General features: G+C 40.0%; 3 protein-coding genes across 6 annotated transcripts in view; 1 reads left to right on the top strand and 2 right to left on the bottom strand.

The window, feature by feature from the left end:
• Positions 1-2,718, bottom strand: part of LOC131426139 (ectopic P granules protein 5 homolog) — a 24,311-nt gene extending 21,593 nt beyond the window's left edge. The window contains exons 1-2 of the mRNA XM_058588594.1: positions 2,376-2,718; positions 1,574-2,319 (exon numbers count right to left, since the gene is read on the bottom strand). Of these exons, the coding sequence (XP_058444577.1) occupies positions 1,574-2,319; positions 2,376-2,405 (776 nt within the window). The 5' untranslated portion in view covers positions 2,406-2,718. The remainder of the gene's footprint in view (positions 1-1,573; positions 2,320-2,375) is intronic.
• A 371-nt stretch (positions 2,719-3,089) lies between these two features.
• LOC131426142 (MKI67 FHA domain-interacting nucleolar phosphoprotein-like) lies at positions 3,090-3,852 on the top strand. The gene is made up of 2 exons (XM_058588598.1): positions 3,090-3,248; positions 3,310-3,852. The coding sequence occupies exons 1-2, from the start codon at positions 3,183-3,185 to the stop codon at positions 3,832-3,834; spliced, it is 591 nt and encodes a 196-aa protein (XP_058444581.1). The 5' UTR covers positions 3,090-3,182; the 3' UTR covers positions 3,835-3,852.
• Positions 3,853-10,422: 6,570 nt separating this feature from the next.
• Positions 10,423-26,228, bottom strand: part of LOC131426144 (uncharacterized protein DDB_G0284459-like) — a 99,617-nt gene continuing 83,811 nt past the window's right edge. For 3 of the 4 annotated variants that reach the window (XM_058588604.1, XM_058588605.1, XM_058588603.1), the window contains exons 5-8: positions 13,860-14,736; positions 11,997-13,796; positions 11,208-11,945; positions 10,423-11,135 (exon numbers count right to left, since the gene is read on the bottom strand). In XM_058588604.1, coding sequence (XP_058444587.1) covers positions 10,737-11,135; positions 11,208-11,945; positions 11,997-13,796; positions 13,860-14,651 — 3,729 coding nt within the window. In that variant the 5' untranslated portion in view covers positions 14,652-14,736 and the 3' untranslated portion in view covers positions 10,423-10,736. The remainder of the gene's footprint in view (positions 11,136-11,207; positions 11,946-11,996; positions 13,797-13,859; positions 14,737-26,228) is intronic. The other variant, XM_058588606.1, reaches the window with a different exon arrangement.

Below are 26,228 nucleotides of genomic sequence, written 5' to 3' on the forward strand. Positions count from 1 at the left end.
ATCTTTATTTTTGTATTTATTATGGGTACCTCAGAATTATTTCATTTTGAATGTAAACGTGATCGGTCGTGTCTTGCATGCAACCTTCTAATTTTTTTTATGCTCAGATCACAGCATGCTGTGCGTTTGGCTGTCAACTTCCGTTTGTTTACTTGTTTGTGCGGTTGAAATTCTGCGTTTTTAAAATGTCGCGTATTGAAAAGGAAGTGCCAGTGTTAAAATCATCATTAATAGTTTGGGGAACACTATTCTTCGGAAGAGGCAGAAAACCCGGATCTTCCAACTTGAAACTGGACCAGAAAGTGGTATCTCTAATCATGAAAAACAATTCAATGTCAATACGTGATTTGACCGAAAAAGCAGTGTCGGAATGATCCAGCGTATCAAGAGGCGAAATCACCTGAAGACCTACAACAAGCAAAAAATCTCGAAACAAAGTGTAGAACAGAAGAAGCGAGCAGCAACAAGGACCCGGAAATTTTATTCGCGTCTTTTGCAGTGTCCGGATACATGCGGTTTTGATGGACGATGAGACTTATGTAAAGGAGGACTCAAAATCTCTTCCATGTCCACAATACTTTACTGTCGTCGTTGGGGAGGATGTTAGCGATGCGGACAGGTCGATTCAAATGGAGAAATTCGGTCGAAAGGTACTGGTTTGGCAAGCAATATGTTCCTGTGGTTCGAAGTCAACCATTTTTTACACTACCGGAACTATAAATGCAGAAATCTATCGATCTGAGTGTCTCCACAAGAGATTGCTGCCTTTATATAAGAAGCATAGTACACCTCCACTGTTTTGGCCGGATTTAGCGTTGGCTCACTATGCCACAACCACTCTCAATTGGCTTGCGGAAAAGGGTATAAGTTTCGTTGAGAAAAATATCAATCCACCAAATTGCCCTCAGCTTCGACCCATCGAACGTTACGGGGCTATCGTGAAGATGGTCTTCAAGAAGACCGGTAAGGCAGCTGGGAACATGCAGTTCAAAAAAATTTGGACTCAAGCGTCCAAAAAATGCGATGCAACACTTGTGCGGAACTTGATGAAGAGCGTTCGATCAAAAGTTCGCAAATTCGTGAAGGAATAACTTCATCCGGTTTTCATTATGTTCAAGTTTAACCTCGTAATTTTTAGTTTGAATAAAATATTGTTTTTTATCATAATTTGAAAGAAAATTTTATGGATAGCTTTTTTTCGATAGACTCTTCAAGGATTGAAATAATCGTATGAAAAAAGAAGCAAAAAGGTGGGCTATGTCAGAGACATAACTGCATAACATGAATACGAAATACACGATTATTCACACTTATCTAACTATCTAAAATCGTCCTAATTAGTTGATATATTGTGCAAGATCACATTTTTCGCTTCCAGAACTGTAATGGTGCACCTATACTGAAGTACGACGAATTTCCTACACAGTTATTCTAACACACAAATTAATAAGACAGGACAATCGAGAGAAAAATTGGTACAACTATCATTTGTAGACAGTTTATAAAAACGTGAAATCCCTTTTATTGAGCCCAGGTATTTACCATCGTACTGAAAATCGTATAATATACTCACATGGATTGATGGCTGATCCGCAGTAACTTCCCATCGCCGCAAGTTTCGGTTCCTATGAAAGTTTGTTCCTTCAGAAGCCATAGTTCTCTCGCTAGTGTTTTACTTTTGCGTTGCAGTGCCTCACACTCCAGTAGGTTGAGACTTAAGTCAGCTCGCGCTTTGGCGTAGCACTGTAGCAGATGATAAAGCGGATGGTTGACGCACTGTTCGTTTCCCTGTAGCTCCCGATCAATGAACTCCTGTTCGAATGCCTCCGCCAGGCGAAGTTCGTTATCAACCCGGTAAAATTGGGCCAACTGTTCACGGCTGTATGGTTTCATTGATAGCACATCGGACGGCTGCTGCTTATCAGTGATAAATTCAATTTCATTCAAGTTCGGATATAAAGATTGCACAGCCTCCCGTGCTACTAGTTCAGCTTGTTGAGGGTTTATATCCTTAACGATATCATCGAAAACAGGAGCCGTAGGCGCAGTCGCTTCTACGGAAAGCTCCTCCTCTTGTACTTCACTTTCCGATTGAAACATTTTCTCGCTATCAGTTAGATTTCGTTCGTCTTCATTTTCTGCTTCTAGCGTCAAATTTCTCACATCCATCAGGACAGCTGGAGCCTCCTCTGACGTTGAAGTACTGGGGAAATCGATATCCACCGTCGCGAGCGGTTCGAAAAGATCTCCTTCACTTTCCAACGGTTCACCAGTTGGGACGTCTGGCAAAACCAGTGGTTTTAGCTTTGTCTTCGATTTCTAGGCAAGATGAGGAAGCCAGTTAAGTGCGCACTTACTGAAAATGAATAATTTACCTTCGTTCTAGGTTTTTCGAGTGTAGCCATTGCATCAGCTTTTCTTTGCTATTAACGTTTAGATATTGATAACTTTATTTGCTTAATCTGCACTGACACACCGCTTCTCTTAGCCCATTTCGCTCACTGTCAAGAATTTTTGATGATTCAACAAGCTACTAAATGTAAACAAATCATAACTAAACCAGACGATACAACTGAATCGCAGTATGTATCCGATCACTTTCGTTACTTTACTGTACACGATTGGTCTACCAACACAAGTACGATGGAAGCATAACATTTAGGTTTTACTTAGAATCGAATGATACGAACAAAGTGCTTCTTTGTTTTGACTGTGATATTAAACGTATTAAACCACTCCACTCAGTTAAACCGTCAAAACCAGATGATTGAAGGATGTACTAAAAAATTTAATTATTCTGAGTTACCCGAGTTACCAGTAACACTCATTAAACCAAACAGCACTCATTTTGACATTCGATTCTTTTGTACACATCGAGCAGAGATCCCAGATGAGCTATGTAGACAGAGTAGTTACATTATTTTAATGCTATCAAAAACTATTAGTAGTAAATAATCAGAAAGAACAATTCTATATTTCGTCAAATGCCATAGCTAGATCTCATCAATTCTGTATGAGACCGGAATCAAAGCACTTTCAAAAAATCGTTGCCTTCATGCGATACAAAAATATATTACTTCACATATTTATCTGGCAACCCTTGTGCAATACCACGTTTTCTTTTACGAATTGTTTTGAAAAGAGTAGCATCGCCAAAAATAATTCTTCAATAAAAGATCAGAATGTCGGCTACAACCAAATCTCCCAAAACGAAATCGAAGAATAAACCTTTGATTCTGTCAAATAAGGTAATGAAAAAAAAAACAAATTTGTTGCTTGTAGTTTCTAACTTGTCTTTTATTTTTGTAGAAAAACATCTCATCAAAACAGTCCAAAACTCGGAATGAACAGAACGATAAGGGCATCATCTATGTGAAACATCTTCCAAACGGATTTTATGAGAAGCAATTAAAAACGTTCTTCTCTCAATTTGGGGATGTGACACAAGTGTATGTAGCACGTTCGAAGAAAACACTGCGAAGCCGCGGCTACGCGTATGTTGAATTTCTGTATCGTGAAGTAGCTCAAATCGCGGCCGAAACAATGAACAACTATCTGATGTTTGGAAAGATTCTTAAAACCGGAATACTGCCAGCTGGTGCGAAGAAGTTCCCACAGACATACAAAAAAGTAGTGGATTCGAACGGTAAAGAGACTACCACATATAAACTGCACCTGAAACGACTGGTGTCCAGAAGTAATGGACGTGTTACACCGGCCAGAATCGCGAATCGGAATAGTCGATCGAGATCCAAGCTGAATAACTTGAAACAGAAATATGCTGAATTAGGAATAGAATATGATGTTGATAGCATTATGCAAAAGAGTGAATAAATCTTCTGTTTCTTTTAAGTTTCATAATTTTATTGTCTAAGAATGCCGGTATGGTCTTGATTTGAACATGATTAAATTCCGCTCAAAGGGCAAATCTAGCATTTTAAATATCGAACAGCTGTCAATTGGCTTGATTCTGATTGTCTAAACGTTTCTTCAGTTAGAGTGCACTAGAATAAACTTCAAAAACATTCTGTTAAACCGAGTTGAACTCAAGTGTCAACTATCTCTGATTCAGTATCTCTCGTTTCACTTGACAGTAGCTGTGTGGGTGCAAACGGTGCAAACGAGTTTATAATAACTAATGCATAGTATGCCATGGCAAATTGCGGTGGACATCGTTGCACTCAAGCGAGCTGTAACAGAATTGCTTTGGACATTTCACCACGAACAACCTTACAGGTATGAAGTGTACCGCTCTGGGTGATTCCGTTTTCAATTAATAGTTATAAAATTCACAGTAGCCAGGTCTGTATAATACAGCCATGCAGTTTTTTTTTAAAGAGTCTGTCTCCCAGTTCGTATTTGAATTCCGACCAATCAAATGTTCAATTTGTAAGCAGTTTTTCCAAATGGACAAGTTCTCGGTGAACGGCCACAATCAGGTTAAAACCAGAGGAAATTACAAGGTATAAACCATGGAATCTTCATATTATTTTTGGTTGGTGACTTCTCGCTCGAGTTGACGCCGGTTGATGGCTTCTAGACTGTATTGCCAATAAATATTCGTTAAAAGTCCCATGGACTTTCAAATCACTGGACTACCAGTTGTGTTTCAACAACGAGCTGTTCCGTTCAGATGAAAATACTTGAATTTTCGCCGCACTAACACGCGACGCCGTTTTCACTCTTTGAGAACCGTGCCGGAAATGCCTAAACTCATTAAAAACACATACATGTATATGTTTTTAATGAGTTTAGGCATTTCCGGCACGGTTCTCAAAGAGTGAAAACGGCGTCGCGTGTTAGTGCGGCGAAAATTTTGCATACGATAAATTTGATCAAAACTAATAATATAAATAATCAAATGTCGAAAATACTAAAAATCGTCGCTTCTAAGCGGTTATGTAATTTGTGTAAATAATACTATGGATTGACTTTGTAAACGCACTTGGAGACGCAATAGAGATAACTTGAGTAAAAACCCAGTTTTAATGTTTTCTTTTAATTTCTAAAAACTGTTTAATTTAGCCCCGGTCTCCCCTATATTATGAAAACACCACCTGAAATTTTCTGACGAATCATCAATCAATCTGCTTCTAAAAATTATCAGTTTAGTGTAAATCTACAGAAGTTTGATTAATTTTGTGAAATTCGCACACAAAGAGTGCAAATATAGCTAGCATTTGGCTGCTTTGTGTTCGAGAAAAATGTTCCGAACATTTCAAAAGGGCCTAAAAAACAATTGACAGAATCTCTTTGTTTACTTTCTCTTTCGACTATATCTGCGTTCTTATACGCACGTTCGTTACATATTTGGTACTGTTAGAAACATGGGAATATTATCCTTCATTCTACGCGAATATTTTGTAAGTACACGTGAAAATTAAGGAGATATTAACACAAGAGAAAATAAACAAAGAGAAGCTCTCATTGGTTTATGTGACCTTATGAAATGTTGACGTCGAATTTGGCCCTTTGGAAAGCCAGAAATGAATCCCGTAAAGCGTTTTGATAGTTTCTTTCGTTGAAATATGCAAATCCGAAATAAAACAATCGACATCCAAATTCTGTATGTTGTTTATTTGTTTGGAGCCGGGAAAAGCCCGCTGGAGCTGAGGTTCTTTAAACCTCTTTCTCCAACAGGCATAAAACCTTCTCGTCTTTAGCATCTACAGATTACAAATATCCAACAGATACATTTTTTGGCTTAAAAATACAACTATCACTAATCTTTATCTCAACATAACAAATTAAAAAAAAAAATAAATAAATAAAGTAACATGAAAACTCTAACTGTGCCTGTCTCTGAGATCGTAAATAGAATTAAAGCTAACTAGAGAGAGTATTCCGGAAACGTTTTTTTGCAGTAGTACGCGACAAGTGTAAATCGAAAACATCTGAACAGCGATTGAAAAGGCGACACATACTGAGGAAAGGTTCGTTATATGCATAATTTGATCTAGCACGAGGTAACCTCAGAAATGGCTGGTATCGAAGACTGCGTTGATGGATGTTGAAATTCAATTTTTGTAACAGATCTGGACAATCAATTCGTGATAATATTAAATCAGAAACAAAAACTGCTTTCGAGACATCACGGCGAACGGATAGCAGGTCAAGATACAACGGTCCTGGTAGCTGGGAAGGTTATGAGGGTCGTTCCAAGGAAGACGACGAAGTGCAAAGCGAACGAAGTTGCGTTGGATAGATTCAATACGCTGGATGCCGTTTTGATAGTACGGTGCCCAAACAACGGCAGCGTACTCGAGAGTAGATCGGACCAAAGTGCAATACAGCGCTTTTAAACAGTATATATCAGTGAAGTGCTTAGTTACGCGGAATACGAATCCAAGCATTTTAGAAGCTTTTGAGATAATGTATTCCATGTGTTCCTTGAAACTTAGTTTACAATCCAAGAGAACGCCTAGGTCTTTGACTACGGATTCCCGCTTAATAACTGTTTGAGCGATAGTATAGTTGGATATAATTGTTGAGCGTTTACGAGAGAATGAGATAACGACGCATTTGGTTGCGTTCAATAACATCCTATTCACGTCACACCACATAGTAAAATTATCCAACTCTCTCTGCAAGAATACAGTGTCTTCAGAATCTCTGATGAGCTGGAACAGTTTAAAATCGTCGGCGAAAGATAGTTTTAGGCATTTCAGCGATAAGTTTAGATCGTTCAAATAAAGTAGAAATATGAAGGGTCCGAGATGACTGCCTTGAGGTACACCGGAGCTCACTTGGAAAGGCGTGGTAATACAGGTACCAATTTTTACTGCCATGTCACGATTTGTTAGGTAAGACTGAAACCAGGCCAAAAGTGCGTCATTGAATCCAAGCCTTGCTAATTTAGCAACGGCTATTTGATGATTTATTTTGTCAAAAGCAGCTGATAAATCCGTGTATATAGCGTCGACCTGTAGTCGCGCTTGTAATGACTGGATGATAAATGATGTGTAAGACACTAGATTTGAAGATGTAGATCGTTTAGGCATAAAACCGTGATGAGTTGAAGAAATGTAGTTAGAGCAGTTATAAGTGATGAAGTCGAGAACGATTATTTCGAATAACTTAGAAACTGCACACAGCGCAGCTATTCCTCTGTAGTTGGATATTTGTCGCTTGTCGCCTTTTTTGAACACAGGAAAGATAAATGATTTTTTCCACGGATCGGGGAATACTCCGGTACGTAGAGAGGTATTGAACATTATTGATAATGGTACGAGAAGGCTCTCGGAGCATTTTTTTAGCACTAGGGAAGCTATACCATCAGGTCCGGCACTATATGATGATTTTAATTGAGCACATGCGGATTTTATGATTGTGGTAGTTATTATAGGATGTGAACCAATAGAAGGACGTATAGGTACGTTGCTTGCTGCTTCAAGAACCTGATGGCTACTCAAAATTTCTGCGGAAAAGACACTGCTGAAGTGTTTGCGAAATAGTTCACAAATGTCAAAAGTAGTGGTAGCTTCTATTCCATCAAATGACATCTGGTTTGGCAATCCAGTTTCTTTCCGTTGAGTATTGACATGGTTCCAAAAGTTTTTCGGTTTAATTTTCAGATTATTTTGAATTCGGCGTAGATGTGCATGGTATAGCGCTTTGTTCAAACGTTTGTACCGAGTGTTGTAGTACAGATAATAGTTCCTAAGTTGAACGGAGGGGCGTTTTGAGAATTTCCTGAGTGCTGTCCTTTTGGTTGACTTGTAGTATTTTAATGTAGAGTTGGACCAAGGTGGATTCGTTGATGCACGACAAACCTTCTTGGGAATGAACTTATTTATTGCGTAAGAGACGATCTCAGACCAAATTGTGACAGCAGAATTACAGTCCTTATTGCAAAGTAAAAGTTTCCAGTCCAGTTCAATAAGAAATCTATTCATTGCTTCATAGTCTCCATTTTTATAATCATAAAAGGTCTCATCTGACATACTGTTGAAAACGATAGGCGACACTTCAACTAAGAACAGATGAAGAGGAGGGTGATGTTGACTACTTCTTACAAGCGCAGAAGGGGCAAGTGAAATCGTACAAATGCTTGAAAGCTCCTGGCTAGCGAAGCAAAGATCAAGCATGCGATTGTTTGTGTTGTGGCACTCATTTAGTTGAACTAAGCCCGCTATATTGTATGCATCAAGAAGCATCACGGAAGATGGTGTTTTGGATGAGCAAGCAGTGTCTGGGTACAGATAGTTAGATGAACCACGGATCCATCGTAAACCAGGAAAATTATAATCGCCCAACATCATAACTTTGTCGTTAAAATCCATTCGATCGTTGATTTGCGATAATGAGCTCAAATGCTGTTCAATCAATTCTATGTCATTAACACGATCAGGCGGAAAATAAAGCACACAAATGTAAAGAGTATAATGATTGGTTGCTTTTCATGGTGGCCGTTAGGACCGCTCATTTGTGAAAAAGATACAAACGAAATCACATAAAATGAAGGCGCTTAACCACAATTGGTTCCGTTTTGATTCAATCGGCACTGTGAGCAGTTCTACTGTGGGACGTCAACTCAGGCGAAAATTCTAGCACTTAACCGATCGAGCACTGAAAAATCACGCAGTTGAGTAAGAATGCATAGCTCATTCTGTCATTTCGATCAACCCGATTGACACCCTCTTAGAAAAAAAAAGTTCAACGGTGGTTCTTCGTTGGTCCAATACGTTGGATCATTGGTCCAATGAACGTCCAATCAATCGTTCAACGGGAGGCCAACACGGGATCTTCGTTTGCCAATTTTGAAACAGACCGTTTAACCAAATGCCATTTTTTTCGTTCAACAAACCCGGCAGACAGAGGTCCATTGTTGAGCCATTTTCAATATGAAGTTTTGGAGCCCCGTTGGACTAGTTTTACTGGAGAATTTCAGAAGTTTGCACAATACTTCTACTTCACGTAGTTATATGATTCATATAGAACGACAACTTATTGTTATTCTACGTGAAGTAGAAGTATTGTGCAGGTAGGTATGTAGCTACATTCAGATGGTAACACCTAATTTTCACACTATTTTTGCAAGAGAAAAAACAACAACAAACCGTTCCAGCAAACTGAACGAATATTTCGTGCAGTATGTCGTTCAACAAGCGCTCAATGACCAACAAAATAGAATCGCCTGCTGAGAGGGCAGTGACATTATAAATATCATTGAATATTCGCTCATTTTTTGAACGTGTTAGTGTAAAAGTTAGGCGACTTACACCATTGCACTACACTCCAGATAGAGGAATGGATTATGCTGACTAAGGTAGGCCGTTTTGTTAATTTCCAGCGAATTTCAATAGTTTATGCTAGAATTCTAAGGCTTTGAACCATTTCGCGGTTAGTTTTAACTTTTGGTTAAAATCTGACACTCGAGCGGTTAATATGACGTTGTCAAAAATAACCCTGCTCGAGAGCATGGTTATTTTTGACAGATCGATGGTAATTTCCCGACACTGAAAAAAATCTTGCAATGAAAATTCAAATAATAATTCTTTAGTTGAAATTATCTCCAGTGGACAATAAACCCAAATAACTTTCCGTCCGTCAAATTTTGAAATGGGCCGAAGTTTTCGTTAAATTTCATTACTCGACACAAAATAACCACTCAAGTGTCAGATTTCAACGAAAAGTTAAAATTACTCGCGAAATGGATCACAGCCTAAGAAGAGCTGGTTATTTACTAGTTCTGTATATCTGAAAAACTTGAAGATTTAAATTTATATTTCCAGTTATACAATTTTTTATTTGAAAACAACTGAAAATCTGCACGTGCAAAATCGGGAAATAATAAGAAGAAAACGAATTGACAATTTAGTCCACATCTTCTCACTAAATTCCGACAGATTTCCGAATCAACCGGTAGTAGGCGAAATTCATTCGGAATCGGTTGTTGCACTGAAGTTGAAATTTAAGTTCCACATGGAACTCCAAATGAAAATTTCTCGCTGATTCGGAATTCATTCGGATCTGATAATGTGGGAGTACTAACGGTCCTTTTCAGGACTTCAAAAATAACGTAAAAAACAGAAAACTGTCTTAAACTGTCGCTCTAATACCTAGAATACATACACAATCTTCTGAAACCGATTGGTCTTTTTCAGGACTACACAATCTTAAACAGTCAAACGGTATCAAATCAGCTGATATCTATACACATTTCGAATGCAGTTCTACGTCAATCTAGCGGCTATGTCTCTGACATTACGTACTTCAAGTATTTTTTTCACTTCACTGTGCGTGATGCTGATAATAGATAAAATCAACTCAAGTGATATGTGAGTTAAGTAAAAGTGAAAGTGGAAGTGAGAACGGTAATAAGGGCCGATATGTCATCGAGTCTACACGATGAAGAATTGATGTTAAGAAAGGTAAACTTTCATCTGTCATCATACTTTTTTTTCTCAAATATCAATCATATATAAAAGAATTGAAAATTTATTGAACATTTTTACGCTTGTTAGTACACCTTAGACACTAAATAACATGCAGGTTGATGTTAATGGTTCGGAGAAAATAGTTTTTTTTTAACAATTGCTTTCGTTAAAATATAAACAAAACCAGCTAGACTGAATGATCGTTATACTTGGATCGCAAAGTTGGAAGATTGATAACGTTGATATCCTACTGAGTCTTATGCAGAGCAGATTGTATAAAATTCGTCTGGGCGGTTCCACGCTGCCCCTCGCATACACACATCCGATGACTAGATGGCAGTTTTGATAGTAGTGATGTCACTTCTTCAATCCGCCATAGCTCTTGCTACTTTTGGCCTGGATTATTCGTGAGATGTACGGCGTCCGGGTATCGATGTAGCCTAAGCTGCTATCTACGTCATCATCATCATCGTTGTTGTTGTTGCTGTTGTGGTTGTTGTTTCCCGTGTTCTCTTCGTCGTCACTATTGAAATCCTCTTCGTGGTGATCGTTGATAAGGTTACCGTTGGAAAACTTGCGCTCCAAGGTGACCGTTCCGTTGCCGTTGAAACGTGAATGCCCCAAACGTCGCGCCTGTCCATGCATGTAGGATGAGCGTTCCAGGGTCGATTCCTTCTTTCGATACAATCCATTGGATTTTGGCAGCTGGATTGTATCTTCTGCTTCCATTTCAGTGCGTTTGGTTATCTCGGCGTTCTGAAACGAGATGAGAACAGCGAAGGTTAAAGATAATACAGAGTGGCAGGTTTAAGAAAAAACTCAAGGTACCTCATCTTCCTCGTTTCCATCGTACTGTTGACCAGTTTCTTCCATCGTAAACAGCCGCAGCTGGTGTCGGATGGAAGCCTTCTCGCGGGCTCGTTTCTTCTGGAACTCCTCTTCGACTCGTCTCATCGCCTCCAGTTCACTCAATCGCATGGCTTCTTTGATTTCCGCTTCACGTGACAACTTTTCCGCGACTCGTCGTTTCTCGATTTGTCGGATTGTACTCTGGAAGGTGAACCGATGATTCTTGCGATGGCTAATCTTTACCGGGAAACTTTCGCCCGGATCTGGAACCGGATCCTGCATGTTTTCCTTGGTTTCTTTCCGCTTCTCCGAATGTGACTTGACAGTGGTCACGGTGGTTGACATTTCTGGCACATTATTATTTTGGTCGTTCTTCCCAGTCGTGATCACCTTTGTCGCTTCCTTCGGCAGATACATCATGTGTTTACCGCTAACAACATACGTAATGGCGGAATGTTTTGCAGGTTTACCGAGTTCGTCTTTTTTGCTGCCATTCGGCGGTGTCTCCGGTGGGCTCTGTTTCGGTGTCGCTGGACTTAGCTGCCGTTTCTCGTACGTATTGGTGATGATCGTTGGAGTGTCCAATCGTGAAAGAAACCAATTGTCGCCACTTTCGAGCGGGCTCACATCTGCATCGCTGGTGAATGCATCCGAAACCGATTTGCGCAGTTTCTGCAGGCTGTTGAACATGTGCTTTTCAACCTGGTCAAAGAAAAGCTAAACATTTTAATAGGTAGTCAAATAAAAAAAAAGTATATATTAGCCTACCTTTTCAGCATTTCCATTTCCCGGATAAATCGTCAAATGACTTTCCCGCGGAAGTGACAAACTGAACAAGTGACCTTTGCTCGAAAAATCGTTCGGCCCACCGCTGAGCGGAGTTTCCTCCATCAGCTGTCGATTGTCGCAGCTTCCGGTTGTGTCGTCGTCATCCTCCAGATCCTGCTGCGGTGTCCACGGTGTCAGTCGAATCGCATTCGAAGACCAACCATTATTTCCACTGTTGTTGTCATCTACGGGTGAGCTTTCCGGTGAATCGCGTTCCTTGCTGGAAGTCATTTGTGCCTCACCGATATCCGGTAGTCCGGCATCACCGGAGATTCCACTGTCACCACTTTTGTTGTCTTGCAGGCCGGGAATCGGTTCCCGATAGATGCGCTCGATTCGATCCTCGGCAGCAGCGTCAACTGTTTCCAAACTACGCAGCACAGTTTTTTTCTCCGTGAACGGAAACAGTTCGGTGGAGTCACGCCCGAAGTCGTCCTCGGTGGTCAGCAATCGCCAGGCCGCCGCCGGACTAAAACGTGGTATATCGAACTGTTTGCGGGGCAACGTGGGTCGCAGTTTGAGTGAAATCTCTTGACCTTCGGTCTCAATGTCACCGGAATTGGTGCGGATGTCTACCTCCGAGGAAGCAGCCGAGTCCGAGCCTGATGGTTGAAATTTAGAACCATTCAGTAGGCTAGCCGCGAACCGATCGATCACGTCCAGTTGGGTTTTATCCATTTCGGATTCGTTTATTATATCTCGATAGTTATTTTGAATCGGAGATTGTTCATCCTCGGATGAATTCGGATCCGAGTCGACACGTGTTTCGATCATCATGGCCTTGTGAAGAATGATCGGTGAAATTTTCGAAGGATCCTTTTCGGTTGCCTGCGGAGTGGACATTCCAAAGTAGAAGCTACTCTTCGGTAAAGGAGGAGGAATCGGTGGTGGACTTTGGGAGTGCACTTCTCGTTCGGATTCCATTTTGGGCTCCACGGAAATTATGATACTATTTACCTGTGGTTGGTCCGCCGCTTTGGTGGATTGCTTCGCTTCCGTACTTTTACGATGTCCCAAAGGTGCTTTCGGTGGTGGTTGTGTAACTTTAGGATCCGCAGTCGATTTCTTCCTAGTGGCAAGCTGTAATTCCTTCTGGAAGTCGGTCATGGCTGGAGCGTGGGCCGATTGTTGGGACTGTTTTCGTTTGTCCTCCTGAAGTTTCAACTTGTACTTGGATTCGGCGGAGGCAGCCCGATCGAGTTGTTGATGCTGCAGTTGCTGTTGCAGTTGATGGGCGTTGTCTTTTTCCAGCAATGACTTGACGATAGATTTTCGTCGTGAAATCGGTGGCGACATGGTCGGTTTGATTTCTGGCACATGCTCAGCACGCAGTATCCGATCGCGCTCCAGCACTCCAATGTCAAAGGTTTTTTCTCGTCGGAAGAATGACGTTGGGTTCAGTCGTGACTTCGGTTTGTCCAGGGTGCCAATGCTGAAGTTTGTTTCCCGGCGTTCCGGGGTTTTGTAGGTACTGCTGTTGGTTGGCGATACTCGCATCTTGATGGGAGTGTTGTTCTGAGCATTGCTTTTCGATGAGTATTTTGCATCCGAAGCTTCCGGAAGCTTGGTTATGTTAAGATTTTTCTTCGTTTCGGCACGTGTCTTGAAAAGCCGCAGCTTACGGCTTGGATTGTTGCTATTACTATCCGACGACGGCAACGTCGAAGATGCATCGGAATTTGTTTTCCGCAGCGGTGAGTACGCGATGATACGTTGTTTTTCTACAACTTCCGGTTCTCGCTGTAAGAATACGAGCAAATGGTTAGTAGAAAAGTTGAAAGTGGGTTTTTGGGTTATAGCTACCTTGTCTAGTACTGGTGGAACCGGTGCTTTCTTTTTATTTTTACCCTTGATGATCTTCGATTGGGCTGGTTTGCTATTCCGGTGAGCTTGTGCAGCTCCACCCGCGGTCGAATCATCCTGCAGTTCGGACTTACCCGTGGAAATCCTTAGATCGGGTTCGGACCCGAAGCGTTTAGAGTTCAGCGTTCCATGATCGTAGCTTGGCTTCTTTTGGTTGGCAACGAAACCTCGGGATCGCAAGGGTGAACCGTCGAACTCACGTCTTCCGGACGGCAGCATCATATTGACCTGGGTTCTTGAACGAGTCATCAGCATTTGAGGTGGCAACGAGTTCAGAAGACCATTTTCCGCCCCCTCGTCAAAACTTTGCTTCTGATGTTGTTGGTATGTCGGCGAAGAGATACTCTTGGACCGTTGTAGGTTATTGTTTTTACTGATCGTACCCCCGGAATGGAGTATATTCCCGTTGTTGGTCGGACGTAACTTCGCTACCCGACCGGGAATATCCGGTAGAACCTTCATCGGAGGTGGTAAGCTAGGTCCACTGCTGGTTGATTCTCGGTGTCCCAACGGTTCGTGGTTGTGTCGATTATCGAAGGTTCGATGACCTCCGCCACCATTTCGCAGATCTCTCTGGTACGATTCCAACCAACCGGGCTGTGCCATATGGTGGCCGCCATTTCGGAGCATCTCGTGATACCGCTGCTGCTGATGATGCTGGTGATGGTACTGCGTGTGGTGGTAGGCATCTTCGTAGCCCGGCAAACCGTTCATACTACCCGAGTTGCCCATTTTATCTATGTGTAGGTTTCAACGTAGTAAATGTTGACTTTCGTTGGCTGTAGTTTGGAGTTTCAACAATAGTTGAGCAGATCGTCTGAAATAAAATGAAGAAGAAAAAATCTAGTCAGTTTTTTTCAAAAACAATAAAAGTAGGCGGTGCAAACTTGTTACAAATTCAACAAATGTTTGAAGTAAAGAAAACTGTCGTTAGATCCAAATAGTACATCATAGTAGACTAGAAAACCTAGGCTTAACAGATGTGCTGAAGAAAAACATGAGCCAGTTCTTTGCTCAACTTCTCTTCCTGAGGTAATTCACCTTTCCGTGCAGATAATGTCTTTGCGAAATTTCTGCAAATCATCGCAAACACCCGTGCTGTCGGTCAACTGGAAATTGAAACGCAACCTTCACTTTCAATCCAACACCCAGACAGACGCCACTCCCTAAACGCACCCACCGACGAAGGAAACAAAAGATGCGCACTGTTATTAGCCGAAAATTAGCAGAAAAGTGCGCGAGTTAATTTAGGCACTTTCGATTTCAGCACCACCGATGGCTGTTACTCGATTAGCTGGGGTCCGCAATTACAGCTGTTTTTGCCCTCGTCGTTTAAATGGACTTGATGAATGTAAACTAATAAGTTGTATTTAAGTTCTCCGTTTTTTTTTCTCATCACAAGTTAAACTGGCGATTGTGGAAGTCATGGATTTCTCATTTCACTTTTTTCCAGCTGCAGGAATACATTATAGAATATTTGTTATCCTTTTAATGAGAGTGAAGAATTTAAATTCATTTCGTTATACTATTTCCATGTGAGCAAAAGTTGCGTTGTGAAAATCAAACCAAAGCAATAAAAGCATCATGTCACAATTTTGCTCGTACATCACGAAAATCCGAACTACTCTGGATAGACGTAATTGATAAATGTGGTCAAATTAACTGTCACCGGCGTAAATGAAGTGTACGGATAACATTTTTCGATACCCAGAAAGACTGTTTCGGAGAAAAATTCACGACAGTTGTTTCAAAAGGAACCCCAACCTCTCTCTCTCTCTCTCCCCGATAGAGGTGTCACAAACGAGCTGGGAGCGAACCGGAAAGTAGACTTTGACTAATCTCCTGAGGTTTTCCTAAGATTTTCATAAATTCAACGAATGGATTGCTGTTAATCAGAACAGCCGTAAATAACTGTATTCTGTTTTATCCCAAATCTTCTTCTATCACAAATTTACAGATTAATCTACTCTGATGTTCTCCTCGCAATATGATTATTATTGCACATAATTTTAGATCAAAGTTCAATTGAATATTATAACAAGAAAAAAACATTGTGATAAAATTGTATAACGTGTTTCGTACAGTCATTAACTATATGCAATCGATTTGTTTGCATTTTTTTACATCAGAAACACTCAATGCAGTCTTCTGCAAGTGAACTTCAATACAATCTAGTAGAAAATGGGAATTTAGGGTAAAATGAACATAAAAGCGTTTCATGCGGTCCTTCTGAATACGTGGAATCGATTTTCTAGACCATTTTACACAAATAAACTGTATCATGTCAGCAAAAAAAAACTGCATTTTTGGTTAATTGTGTACGGGATGTCGTAAATTTCCGGAAGAATCGAATCGCTGCTCAGAAAGTTGATTACCAAAAGAAGCAAGAGATCGTAGTCGAAGTGAGCCAGGTCGGGTGAGTGAGCCGCATGGTTTAGCACATCACAGCGTGTCTCGAATGCCCTTCGACTGCTGTGATGGTTGATTGTCGTGGAGCAAAATCACAATTTTCTGCCCAGATCTATATTCTGGTTGATTTTTTCGCAACTGCAAGGCTCAATTTGTTCATTTGTTGTTGATAGCGAAAGCCGTTGACAGTTTCACTAGGTTTCAGAAACTCGAATTAGATCACATCAGTTTGGTTTCGGTCTTCCGATCGCATTGATCAGGTCGTGCCGTTGATGTCGATACTTCACTTGAATTCGCCCACGATTTCTTGCGATTAGTGTTCTCCAAACGATACGAAAGACCACAGGAAGGACTTTCTTTTGTATCGTTGAAAAAGCATGTTATACGTCACTTTCCGGTTCATCATTTGTCTTTTGGACAATTCATACGACACCCTTCTTTTTCCATGGATTGTAGACGTTAAGAAATTGTTTTCTGTCAAACTATCTGCGCCTTTGAAAGCTGTCGTCTTCATTCAATAATGCTTGTAATTCGGCATCGTTAAAAATTAATTGGGAGTACACCTGCTGTATGTGACAAATCAAATTACCGGCATACCGATGGTGTGTGCGGAATGCGCATTGTTGTGTCTGAGTGGAATGGTTCTATCTGTAATAGTCAAAAATTTTGAAGCCGATGAGTAATCTGCAGGTTAGAGGACAGCTTATAACATCAGAAATTCCGGTTACCAGTCATCTTTATTCTGAACTACGATGAATTTATTTTTTGGTCGAATTTCGTATACCGTAGTTCATAATAAGACTAAGTATGTTTTATCCAGAAAACCTAGGACTAATATTAACAAACCGGTTGTCTCGAGCAACCGTAACCTCTAAATCCCTACTTTCTGTAGACGGCCAGATTTTTGAAACTTTTCTTCGTTCAGCAAATATTGTACTTCGTTGTTAAGACAGTCTTGGCATTTCCAGGAATTCTTTTTCTGACACTCTGTTAATCACCAATTTGAGAGCGATAACCTAGCGTTCATCGAAGTTCTGAGATGGACAATGTTCCCTGTAAACTGCTCAGCATAGGCGGTAATTTTCAGTAGCACCTGACGGAAAAACAAATTGAAAAAATGACTGGTAAAATAAAAATAACGAAAAACAAAACCTGACGACACAAATTATCAAAAACAGTTCATAATTCCCAGAGTCTTTCTTTGATCCGAGGAAATCGTTCTGATAGTTGAACTACTCTGGATGTGATGAAACACATCTCAGAAGATATTTCGGTTGATGAAATGTGAGATTTTGTTGCCGTTAATTTTGCTTACCTAATGTTTGCTCGATAGAATCTTAAATTGACAAGTTATTTCGACCTTGTAGGATTGGAAAGATCTCTAAAGACTGTCCTAGAAAGAATTGACGCAATAAAAAACCGCTGCCATTGCGCAATGGTTCAGAATCTGTCAATTTTTATGGCTGCGTCCTGTTGTTTACACTCTTCTCTAATCACTTGTGCAGTTGTTTATTCGTTTTTATTAGTTTGTTTCGAAATGCGTGGACTTTCAGCAGAACAACGTCGAAAAATTGTGTACAAATGGTGCACAGAACGCGGACTGTCACTGAGAAAGATAGCAAAAATGGAAGGAGTAAGTGAAAAAGTCGTGCGAAATGCTATCAGGAAGTTTGGTGAGGGTAACACCTTTGAGGATAAACCGAAAACGGGTCTAAATATAGGTCCTGCTAACCCTCAGTTGGATAAACGTATACCGAAGGCGTTCGAGCAAAAAAAGGAGGTTTCAGTTCGGGATGTGGCCAAAAAAATGGGCACTTCAAGGTCAAATGTTCTTCGTGCTAAAGAACGTTTGAATCTCCAAACCTATAAGAAGCAGAAATAACCAAAACGTAGTCAGAAACAAGAAGCATCGATCAGGCCGAGGGTTCGAAAGCTGTACAATACGATTCTTGCCGGAAATTTCAACAGCATAATTATTAACGACGAAACCTACGTGAAACTCGATTACGAATCCTTGCTGGGACCACAATATTATACGGTGCAAGTGTTAAACCAGTCCGAGACATCGATTGAAGTCGAAAAATTTGGTAAGAAAGCTATGGTCTGGCAAGCAATTTGTAGCTGCGGTAAGATTTCGAACCCCTTCATCACCACTGCTTCAATGAACAGCGAAATATACATCAAGGAATGTTTACAAAAACGACTTCTACCCATGATTCGAAGCCACAAGGATCCTATTGTTTTCTGGTCATATCTTGCTTCTTGCCACTACTCGAAATCAACGGTAAAATGGTATACTGCCAAAAATGTCACTTCCGTCCCAAAAGACATGAATCCACCAAATTGCCCACAACTTCGACCAATTGAGGAATTTTGGGCATTAACGAAGGCACATCTTAGGAAACATGTCTCGGCAGCCGAAACCATTCAACAGCTCGAAAAATATTGGAAAAAAGTGTCAAAACTTGTCGCCAAGAAGTCTGTACGGAATTTAATGAGGAACGTTCGCAAGAAGGTGCGCCAGCTAGTCTACAATGGCTAAGTAGCAAATGTCAAGAATAATATTCTGTTGTTGTAGTCTAATATTATCAGTATATCGAATAAAATTTGAATATCTAACACTTGTGAATTATTTACAGCGAAATCAAAGTGCGTCCATACTTTCTGGGACAGTCTTTATTTTACATTCGGAACTCAAGCTGTGGTGGACTGTAGGGGCAAGTTTGGGAATCAGTGAAATAGAAAGTATTATGGTTTTATTGACTAATGTTGAATTTTTACTTGAATTACAAATTTCTAACCACCGTAAAATAAACGAAGCGAAAATTGTTCGGAATTTACAAAATTTGATCTCAAAACTAACTTTACTAAAGAATTTTTCATTCATTTTTTTCTGAGGATTTAGAAATTTCGAATCAATAGAAAATTCACGTCTTTTGAGTCCAAGAAAGAATCGAGCTATTTTTTATTCACTCGAATAAAATGATTCGAATAACAGTGTTGTATCTCGATCGCAACTTCCCGTCCACTTATATTGAAAGTGGTAATGTCAGTTAAATTTGAACTGTTAATGCACTAATGAGTGTTACTTTGTTACACACCAAAAAAACCCTAAATGTCGTAGTGAAAAATTACAGACTCGGGCGTGGTTCGTAGTACAAGGCGTTCGTCTCGCAAGCCAATTGTCATCTTGGCCTGGAAGGATTCCTAGTGTCAGTAGGATCGGAACAACAGCCATTCAGATGTTCTGCACGCTGGGAATTGACTGCGAAGTCTGTTGAAACAGGACAAGCTCCGCAAGTCATATTGCTAGCTAGCACTATCTCCAGAACTACATCTCGAGTCCAAATAATATTCGATTGCGCTGTGTGGAAACATTGAACACCTTATTTTCAATTTAGAACAAAGTAATTTATCAAGAATTCATGCTCACGGCTGAACCAACGTGTGCCATTGGCGTCTTTTTGGGACACCTGCGAAAAAGTTCACGAGCCCCGATAAAATCACATTTCGATGTGACATAATTTATTAACGAATGCCCGAAATGCCGCCGGCGACCCTGTAATTAAAATCAATCAACCGTGCGGCTGTTCAGTTCGTATGTTGCATAAAACTCCTCCCAGCCATTTATAAATCATCGCTCCACAACCCGTTTACATAAAACAACAAGAAACCCAACTCACGTCATGACGTTAGCTTTCTCATCTTGTCCTGCCGAAATTTATCTTTCAACCTGAAAATAAGAAAAACACACACTCACACACTTACGCAGATCAATACGCCAACAAATTACGTAAATTTATACTCTGCTGACCGGCTGTGGCCCCGATACTTGGGTCTTATCCGGGGGAATCGCACCGAAAGTCGTAAATAGTCCCCTCTGGAGTGTGAAGTGGATTTAGCACGTAGCTATGCCAACCAACGTAAACTAAAAACATCGGCAAGGGTTCCGTTGATGTCGATTACGTAAAACTTTCACCATTCCATCCCGTCGGTTCCTCGCCGACTGCCATATCAAAACCGAAGCAGGCGCAGGAGAAGACTCGAAACCTGAAATTGTCACGCACCTCCCGTCCCTGCCTCTGATCCGCGGTTCACTTCTCATGCTGAAAACGAGCGAGGTCACACAGTAAGTGACGGGGCGGTTCGAGGGTCCGCAGCATAGCCAGCATATGCCTCCTATCTCGGGGTTTCGGTTTGGTCATGTTTTTGCACACTAGGAATCCACGAAACTCGCATACCGATTCCAAAATGAGCGGAAGCTGTGCTCGCCGAAGGCGGCGGAACGTTTCCCAGCAATTATGCAATAAAAACAGTCTCTTTTGAGGTTAAGATTTTGTCCGTGATTATTTTGATTAGATTTCTTCTTTCCACGGCTCGCCAGTTGTCATTAGATGCTAAGTGCGCCCGCACACACACACACACACACACACACACACAAACACATAACTGGACAATTCATGCTTGGGTACGATAGCGTCTTATTTCCAGAAAGCTTAGGGCTTAGCTTAGATAATTAGCAGGTTCGCTGTTTGATCTAACGGAACAGTCTTTGTCTAGCACAGTCCAAAACAAAGAGTTTAACACATAGGTGAGAATGTCGTGCGGCATTTGCACGACATAACGTGACACAAATAATACTTTGAAGATCTTTTCTTAGGATCAATTTTAAGGTGCATTTATTAGGATGTTAATTGAGAGATATTTTAAATTCAGAGCCATCATTTTTTCATAAAGGCATGTTGATCAGAAGATCAAAATTGAACAATTTACGACTAACTTTTGTTTCACCATAAAAAACAAAAACACAGCTTCGGCTATTCCGCGTGCCCAAAAATCAACGAACCGTGAGCAAATGTTGATGATGAAGGCAATAAAAATTTAAATCACTCACGAATTGTAAACAATAGCTCAAATGAAAACAATCCAATGTTTGTCTAAAATTGTGGCAATCAAACTCTAATTAGTTGCATGCTAAATTTACTGCCAGAATCAGCATCGTTTACTAATTTTGCATGTTCGAATGATATTTCCTTCATTTAATTTAATTTTCACTTTCTCATCATTCAGTTTTGCTCGCAGTAGGCATCGTTAGAGTAGAACATTCAAAATAGAGACCGGCAATTCGCTCCTGAGCTGTTCCAGTGAATCGAATCTTTAAAGTGAGCTGACAGCTCACAGCTCTTTTTAAAAGAACCGCAGCTCACCAGTTCACCGCACTGGTAAGGTGGAAACAAGTTGTACGAGCTGAACGGATCTTCGGCTCTTGAAGAGCGAGTTCTAAATGAGAAGAAATGTGTGCTTTCATTCGTTCTACCAAATGTGCATCTATCCTTCTTTAACAGATGGAATGAGCCATTGTCAATAAGAAATCTTACCTCTCACTCAGTAGGCTAAGGTACATTCAGGGATGCCAACAAATGTGACATAATAATGATTCGGACACAAATTAGTTCGCATAGCATTGTTCTTTAAGCATTAATGATTTTGATCATGCATATGTAAGAAAAACGGAGTAAGAGAAACGGCGCAAGAAATACGGTGCAAGAAAAACGGCGCTCAAAACTAACCTTCAGTTCATTCTAAATGAGCTGATGAGCTGATGCATTGAATCGATTCACTTCAGTGAGCTGATCAGTTCGGAGCTGCTCACCGGTATGAGCTGTTTCGCACTCTCTAATTCAAAACGGATGGTGCACAAAAGAGTAACCGTGAGGAGAGTGGCAACTAGGGATGTCGTAATATCGATCGATTAATCGAGTAATCGATTAATAACCCAGATAATCGAGTAATATTTAATCGATTAGCCTAAACCTAATATTCGATTATTGAGCTAATCGAATAATTAAAACAAACCCATAGTAAAAATCGAATGAATAATCGAGTATCCGATTATTAACCCAGATAATCGAATAAATTTTAATCGATTAGTCTCAAAATTATACTCGATTATTAAATAATCGAGTAATTCTAAATTTCCGACATCCCTAGTGGCAACATTCCATTCGCAATGTTGGCAACCACAAACAAAAAATCCTTCTACTTTATTACGTATGCGATGAATTTTAGGGCTGATTTTGACATGAACTTTTTTTTCGCACACTAATATTTGTACAAATGCCACACACCGTTCACTTCAGGGATGCCAGGTTAAACTTCTAGACCGGTTTTAAAAAGCTTGTGCAATCAAACTGCATCAATGACAATTTCAAAAATTACTTTCTATCATTTGATAATTAGTAAAATACTTCAAAATTAGTGGGTCCATAAATATCTGCAGCGTTCATCAGAAATCAGTAAAGTCAGACATAAATCTGCCAACTTGTCATCACTGCTTTTCAAATGTATAACGATACCGTTGGTTAATTTAAGAAAATCGTTAGTAAATTTGAGAACTTTTGTTGGTGCTCTTTAGCAGACAGTAAAAACTATCAATTTTAGAGCTAGAAAACTTGTATATCGAAAGTGTTTCTTCATTGAGTATGAAGCACTATTCTTTTCAATAATACCTGCGCTACCTGCGTTAGATGCAAATAGAAAAAGCTTAAGATATAACAGTTTTTTTTTCATTACAAATAGAAAGGCGTGTGGGTAATGTCACACAACTCTCATGCTTCTTTCGCAGTTCCAAATATAGACAATAGTTTGTATACATTGATTGTGTGAATTTTGCAACTTTTACTGCTTCGCTTCCAGAATTGAAAACCAAAAGACGATAAACATATTCTACCGAACAGTTAAATAACAAGGAACAAATGAAAGTAAAAAACGTATCGTAAGTCCACCACTGCACTCAATCACTGAAAATATTCCATATTTATTTGTGTCGGTTTTGCACGATACGCTTTGAGCGACAATTCATTCAATTCATGCGGTTGAAATTTTGCGCGCCTAATTTTGGCACTGAATTTCACCTTCATACCAAACATTCTAGAAATCTCATACTATTCAAGATTTAAACATAAATTACTGAGAATATTTCCGATAGGGTAACAGAGGTATTGTGGCCAACTTTAGGATTAATTTTATTTTGGCCCACTTTGTAAAAATATCCACCAAATGTGGTAAAATCTGTGGAAAATCCTTCCGCAATATGTAACTTATTGTGATTAGCTTCAAATTGATGCAACATGGGTTACTTAACATCAGTTAAATCCATAAAGTTTGTTAGGTGGGCAAAAATTTATGAAGTGGCCAAAAAACCTTTGTTGCCCTAGTATGGAGAAATAAAAAAAAGAAAATGCCTTAAATACAACAAGAGATATTCACCATAAGGTTCCACCCATTCTCATACTGGGACTAATTTTGAAAAGGCGCGTCGTACTAGTCGTATTCATGACAAAACAAATCATTTATAATGAAAATAGTGAATGTATTGGAAGCTTTTTTTATTTACATATTATTTATTTTCCATCGATAACATTACGAACGGCGTTCCAACTGCTCCAACTGTTTAGTTCCAGCTATCAGGTAGCATTCCCAAAGGTAAACTAAATATTTTTTTCCGGTGGAAAAAAATCCTCGGAGCTTCATAGCGCTATCAAAGTAGTCCTTGATATACACTATTTGGTAGTGCAAAAACTATGTTATTGCCCTTCATTTATACTTCTGATGGAAAAAATAAAACCAAAAGAACTAAAACCGATTCAAAACGTCTCTGCCAGTCTTGTATGGCAGAAATCCGACATAAACAGAACCGTTAATAACCGCTAGGCGAAATTCTCACCCGGAAACGGTTGTTTTATGGTTGCCAGACTCTTGTCAGAATTCTAGCATTCCGGCCAGGCGTCTGGGGGGAAATCTCCAATTCCAGTGCAACAACCGATTCCGAAAGAATTTCGCCTACAACCGGTTAATATGTCGGATTTGAGTGGGAAGATCCGGACTGAATTGTTTCTTCTTATTCTTTCCCGATTTCGCACGTTTTCGTGCTGTTTTTTTATTATTTTCTAAATAAAAACATTATATAACTGAATATATAAATTTAAATTTTTAAGTTTTTCGGATTTACAGAACTAGTATATAACCATTTCTTTGTAAAATTCCAGCATTAACTATTGAAATTCGCTGAAAAGAAACAAGAAGTTCTACCTTATTCAGCATCATCTATTCCTCTAGCTGGAGTGTAGTGAAATAGCTTAAGTCGTCTAACTTTTACACTAACACATTCATAAAATGAACGAATATTCAATGACATTTATAATGCGACTGTCAATCGGGTTGATCGAGCACCCACCTCAGGCGAGAATTCTAGCACTGAACCGATCGAGCACTGAAAAATCATGCAGTCGAGTAATGTACGATTCAGACGATCCGGCTTCTTCCGTCACCGTCACCGGAACGTCAGCCTCCGTCAAAATTAGTCAAATGAGTTTTCCCTTTGCGCATTCACACGATTCAGCAGAGATCCGGAACGTCAACATCCGTCAACGGCAAGCTCCGTCAACATTTCTCCGAAAGAATATTTGACGGACTGTGATTATCGTACACATGCACGATTCATATGATTACGGTATTGAGCTGACGTTTGTTATGTATGTACCCAAGCAACCAGAAGTTCCACAATTACTTAAAAAATCCACTTTCTTGCTGCTTGAAAGTACACGCGGAACTTTTGAGAACTTGAAAGTACAGATCAAGTTCCGCGTGAACTTTCTAGCTGCTTAAGAAAACACGTGGCAATTTTTGACAGTTCGAAGTACACAACAAGTTCCGCGTGAACTTTCTCGCTGCTTAAGAGTACGCGTGGTACTTCTGGCAACTTGAAAGTACAGAACAAGTTCCGCGTGAACTTTCTCGCTGCATAGAAGCTGAACAATGTATTCTAGAAGCAGCTTAGAAGTTCGATTGCGTCGCGCGAACTTTCAAGTGTGGATAATTACTTAAAAAATGGGCTGCTTAGAAGCCTATTGCTTAAGCCAAATCAGTCCCTTTTATCCGAACTTTTGGTTAGTTGGGTATTCGGTGTCAAGATCCCACTCTTAAACAAAATATATCACATATAAGTAATTAAACTTATCAGTAGATTTGCAAAGTACGTTACGTTGTTGAGTGGAACTGATTGTTTTGTTTTTTCCTCTTTCTAGTTAATTTTGAAAGCTATTTTTTCGATTAAAAGGTAGGAAAACAACAGATCGGTTGGCTTTAAAAACTCCCAGATTTTGTATTAGTGGAATAAAATTGTGCAAAACTAAGTTCTTCATTCAAATTCTGCGTGTAAGAAAATGACATGACGGACACGGATAGGAAACCGGTTCGTGTGAATCAGAATGACGGTGACGGAAGAAGCCGGACCGTCTGAATCGTACTTAAGAATTCAATGCTCATTCCGTTATTTCGATAATGTGGGCAGTACTCAAATTAAACAAGTGACACTTTGACAGAAGTATCGGTTTGAAATCTGCCCTGCTGCAACTTTTTTTTTGTTCCCCACTCGCTGAAGTTTGGTGATCAATTTTCACGTGCACTGACGGACAACATGCTCTCGTTTGTTCAAAATTACAAAAGTGCTCTCGATAGGCTCGTATATTATTACACATTTTTTGCCTCTCTTATTATGCATTGGAAACTCTTGCGTCACTTTTTTTCTTCGTTTCGTATCTCTTAACGAGTTCAATGCTTTTGGTTTGTTGCCATTAAAAACCCCTGTCATTGATTTGCCTGTGTCAATCAGGCAGAATCCTCAGCTCTCCGAAAATGCATAACGAACAATCAATGAAAAGTTCCGTGACCATAATAGCTGCTAATACCCATCTGGGCCCACCTAACCTTGGGGTCTAATTATACCTCTGCTGCGTCGGTTTCCGTTGATCTGAAGAGTTAGTTTTGAAAGTTAGCTGTATGCCAATTTCACTTTTTTTTGTTTTTGGATATAGGATTTGAGCAAATTTGGACAGAGTT

The sequence above is a fragment of the Malaya genurostris genome, chromosome 1, assembly GCF_030247185.1.
Source record: "Malaya genurostris strain Urasoe2022 chromosome 1, Malgen_1.1, whole genome shotgun sequence".
Taxonomy (NCBI): Eukaryota; Metazoa; Arthropoda; class Insecta; order Diptera; family Culicidae; genus Malaya; species Malaya genurostris.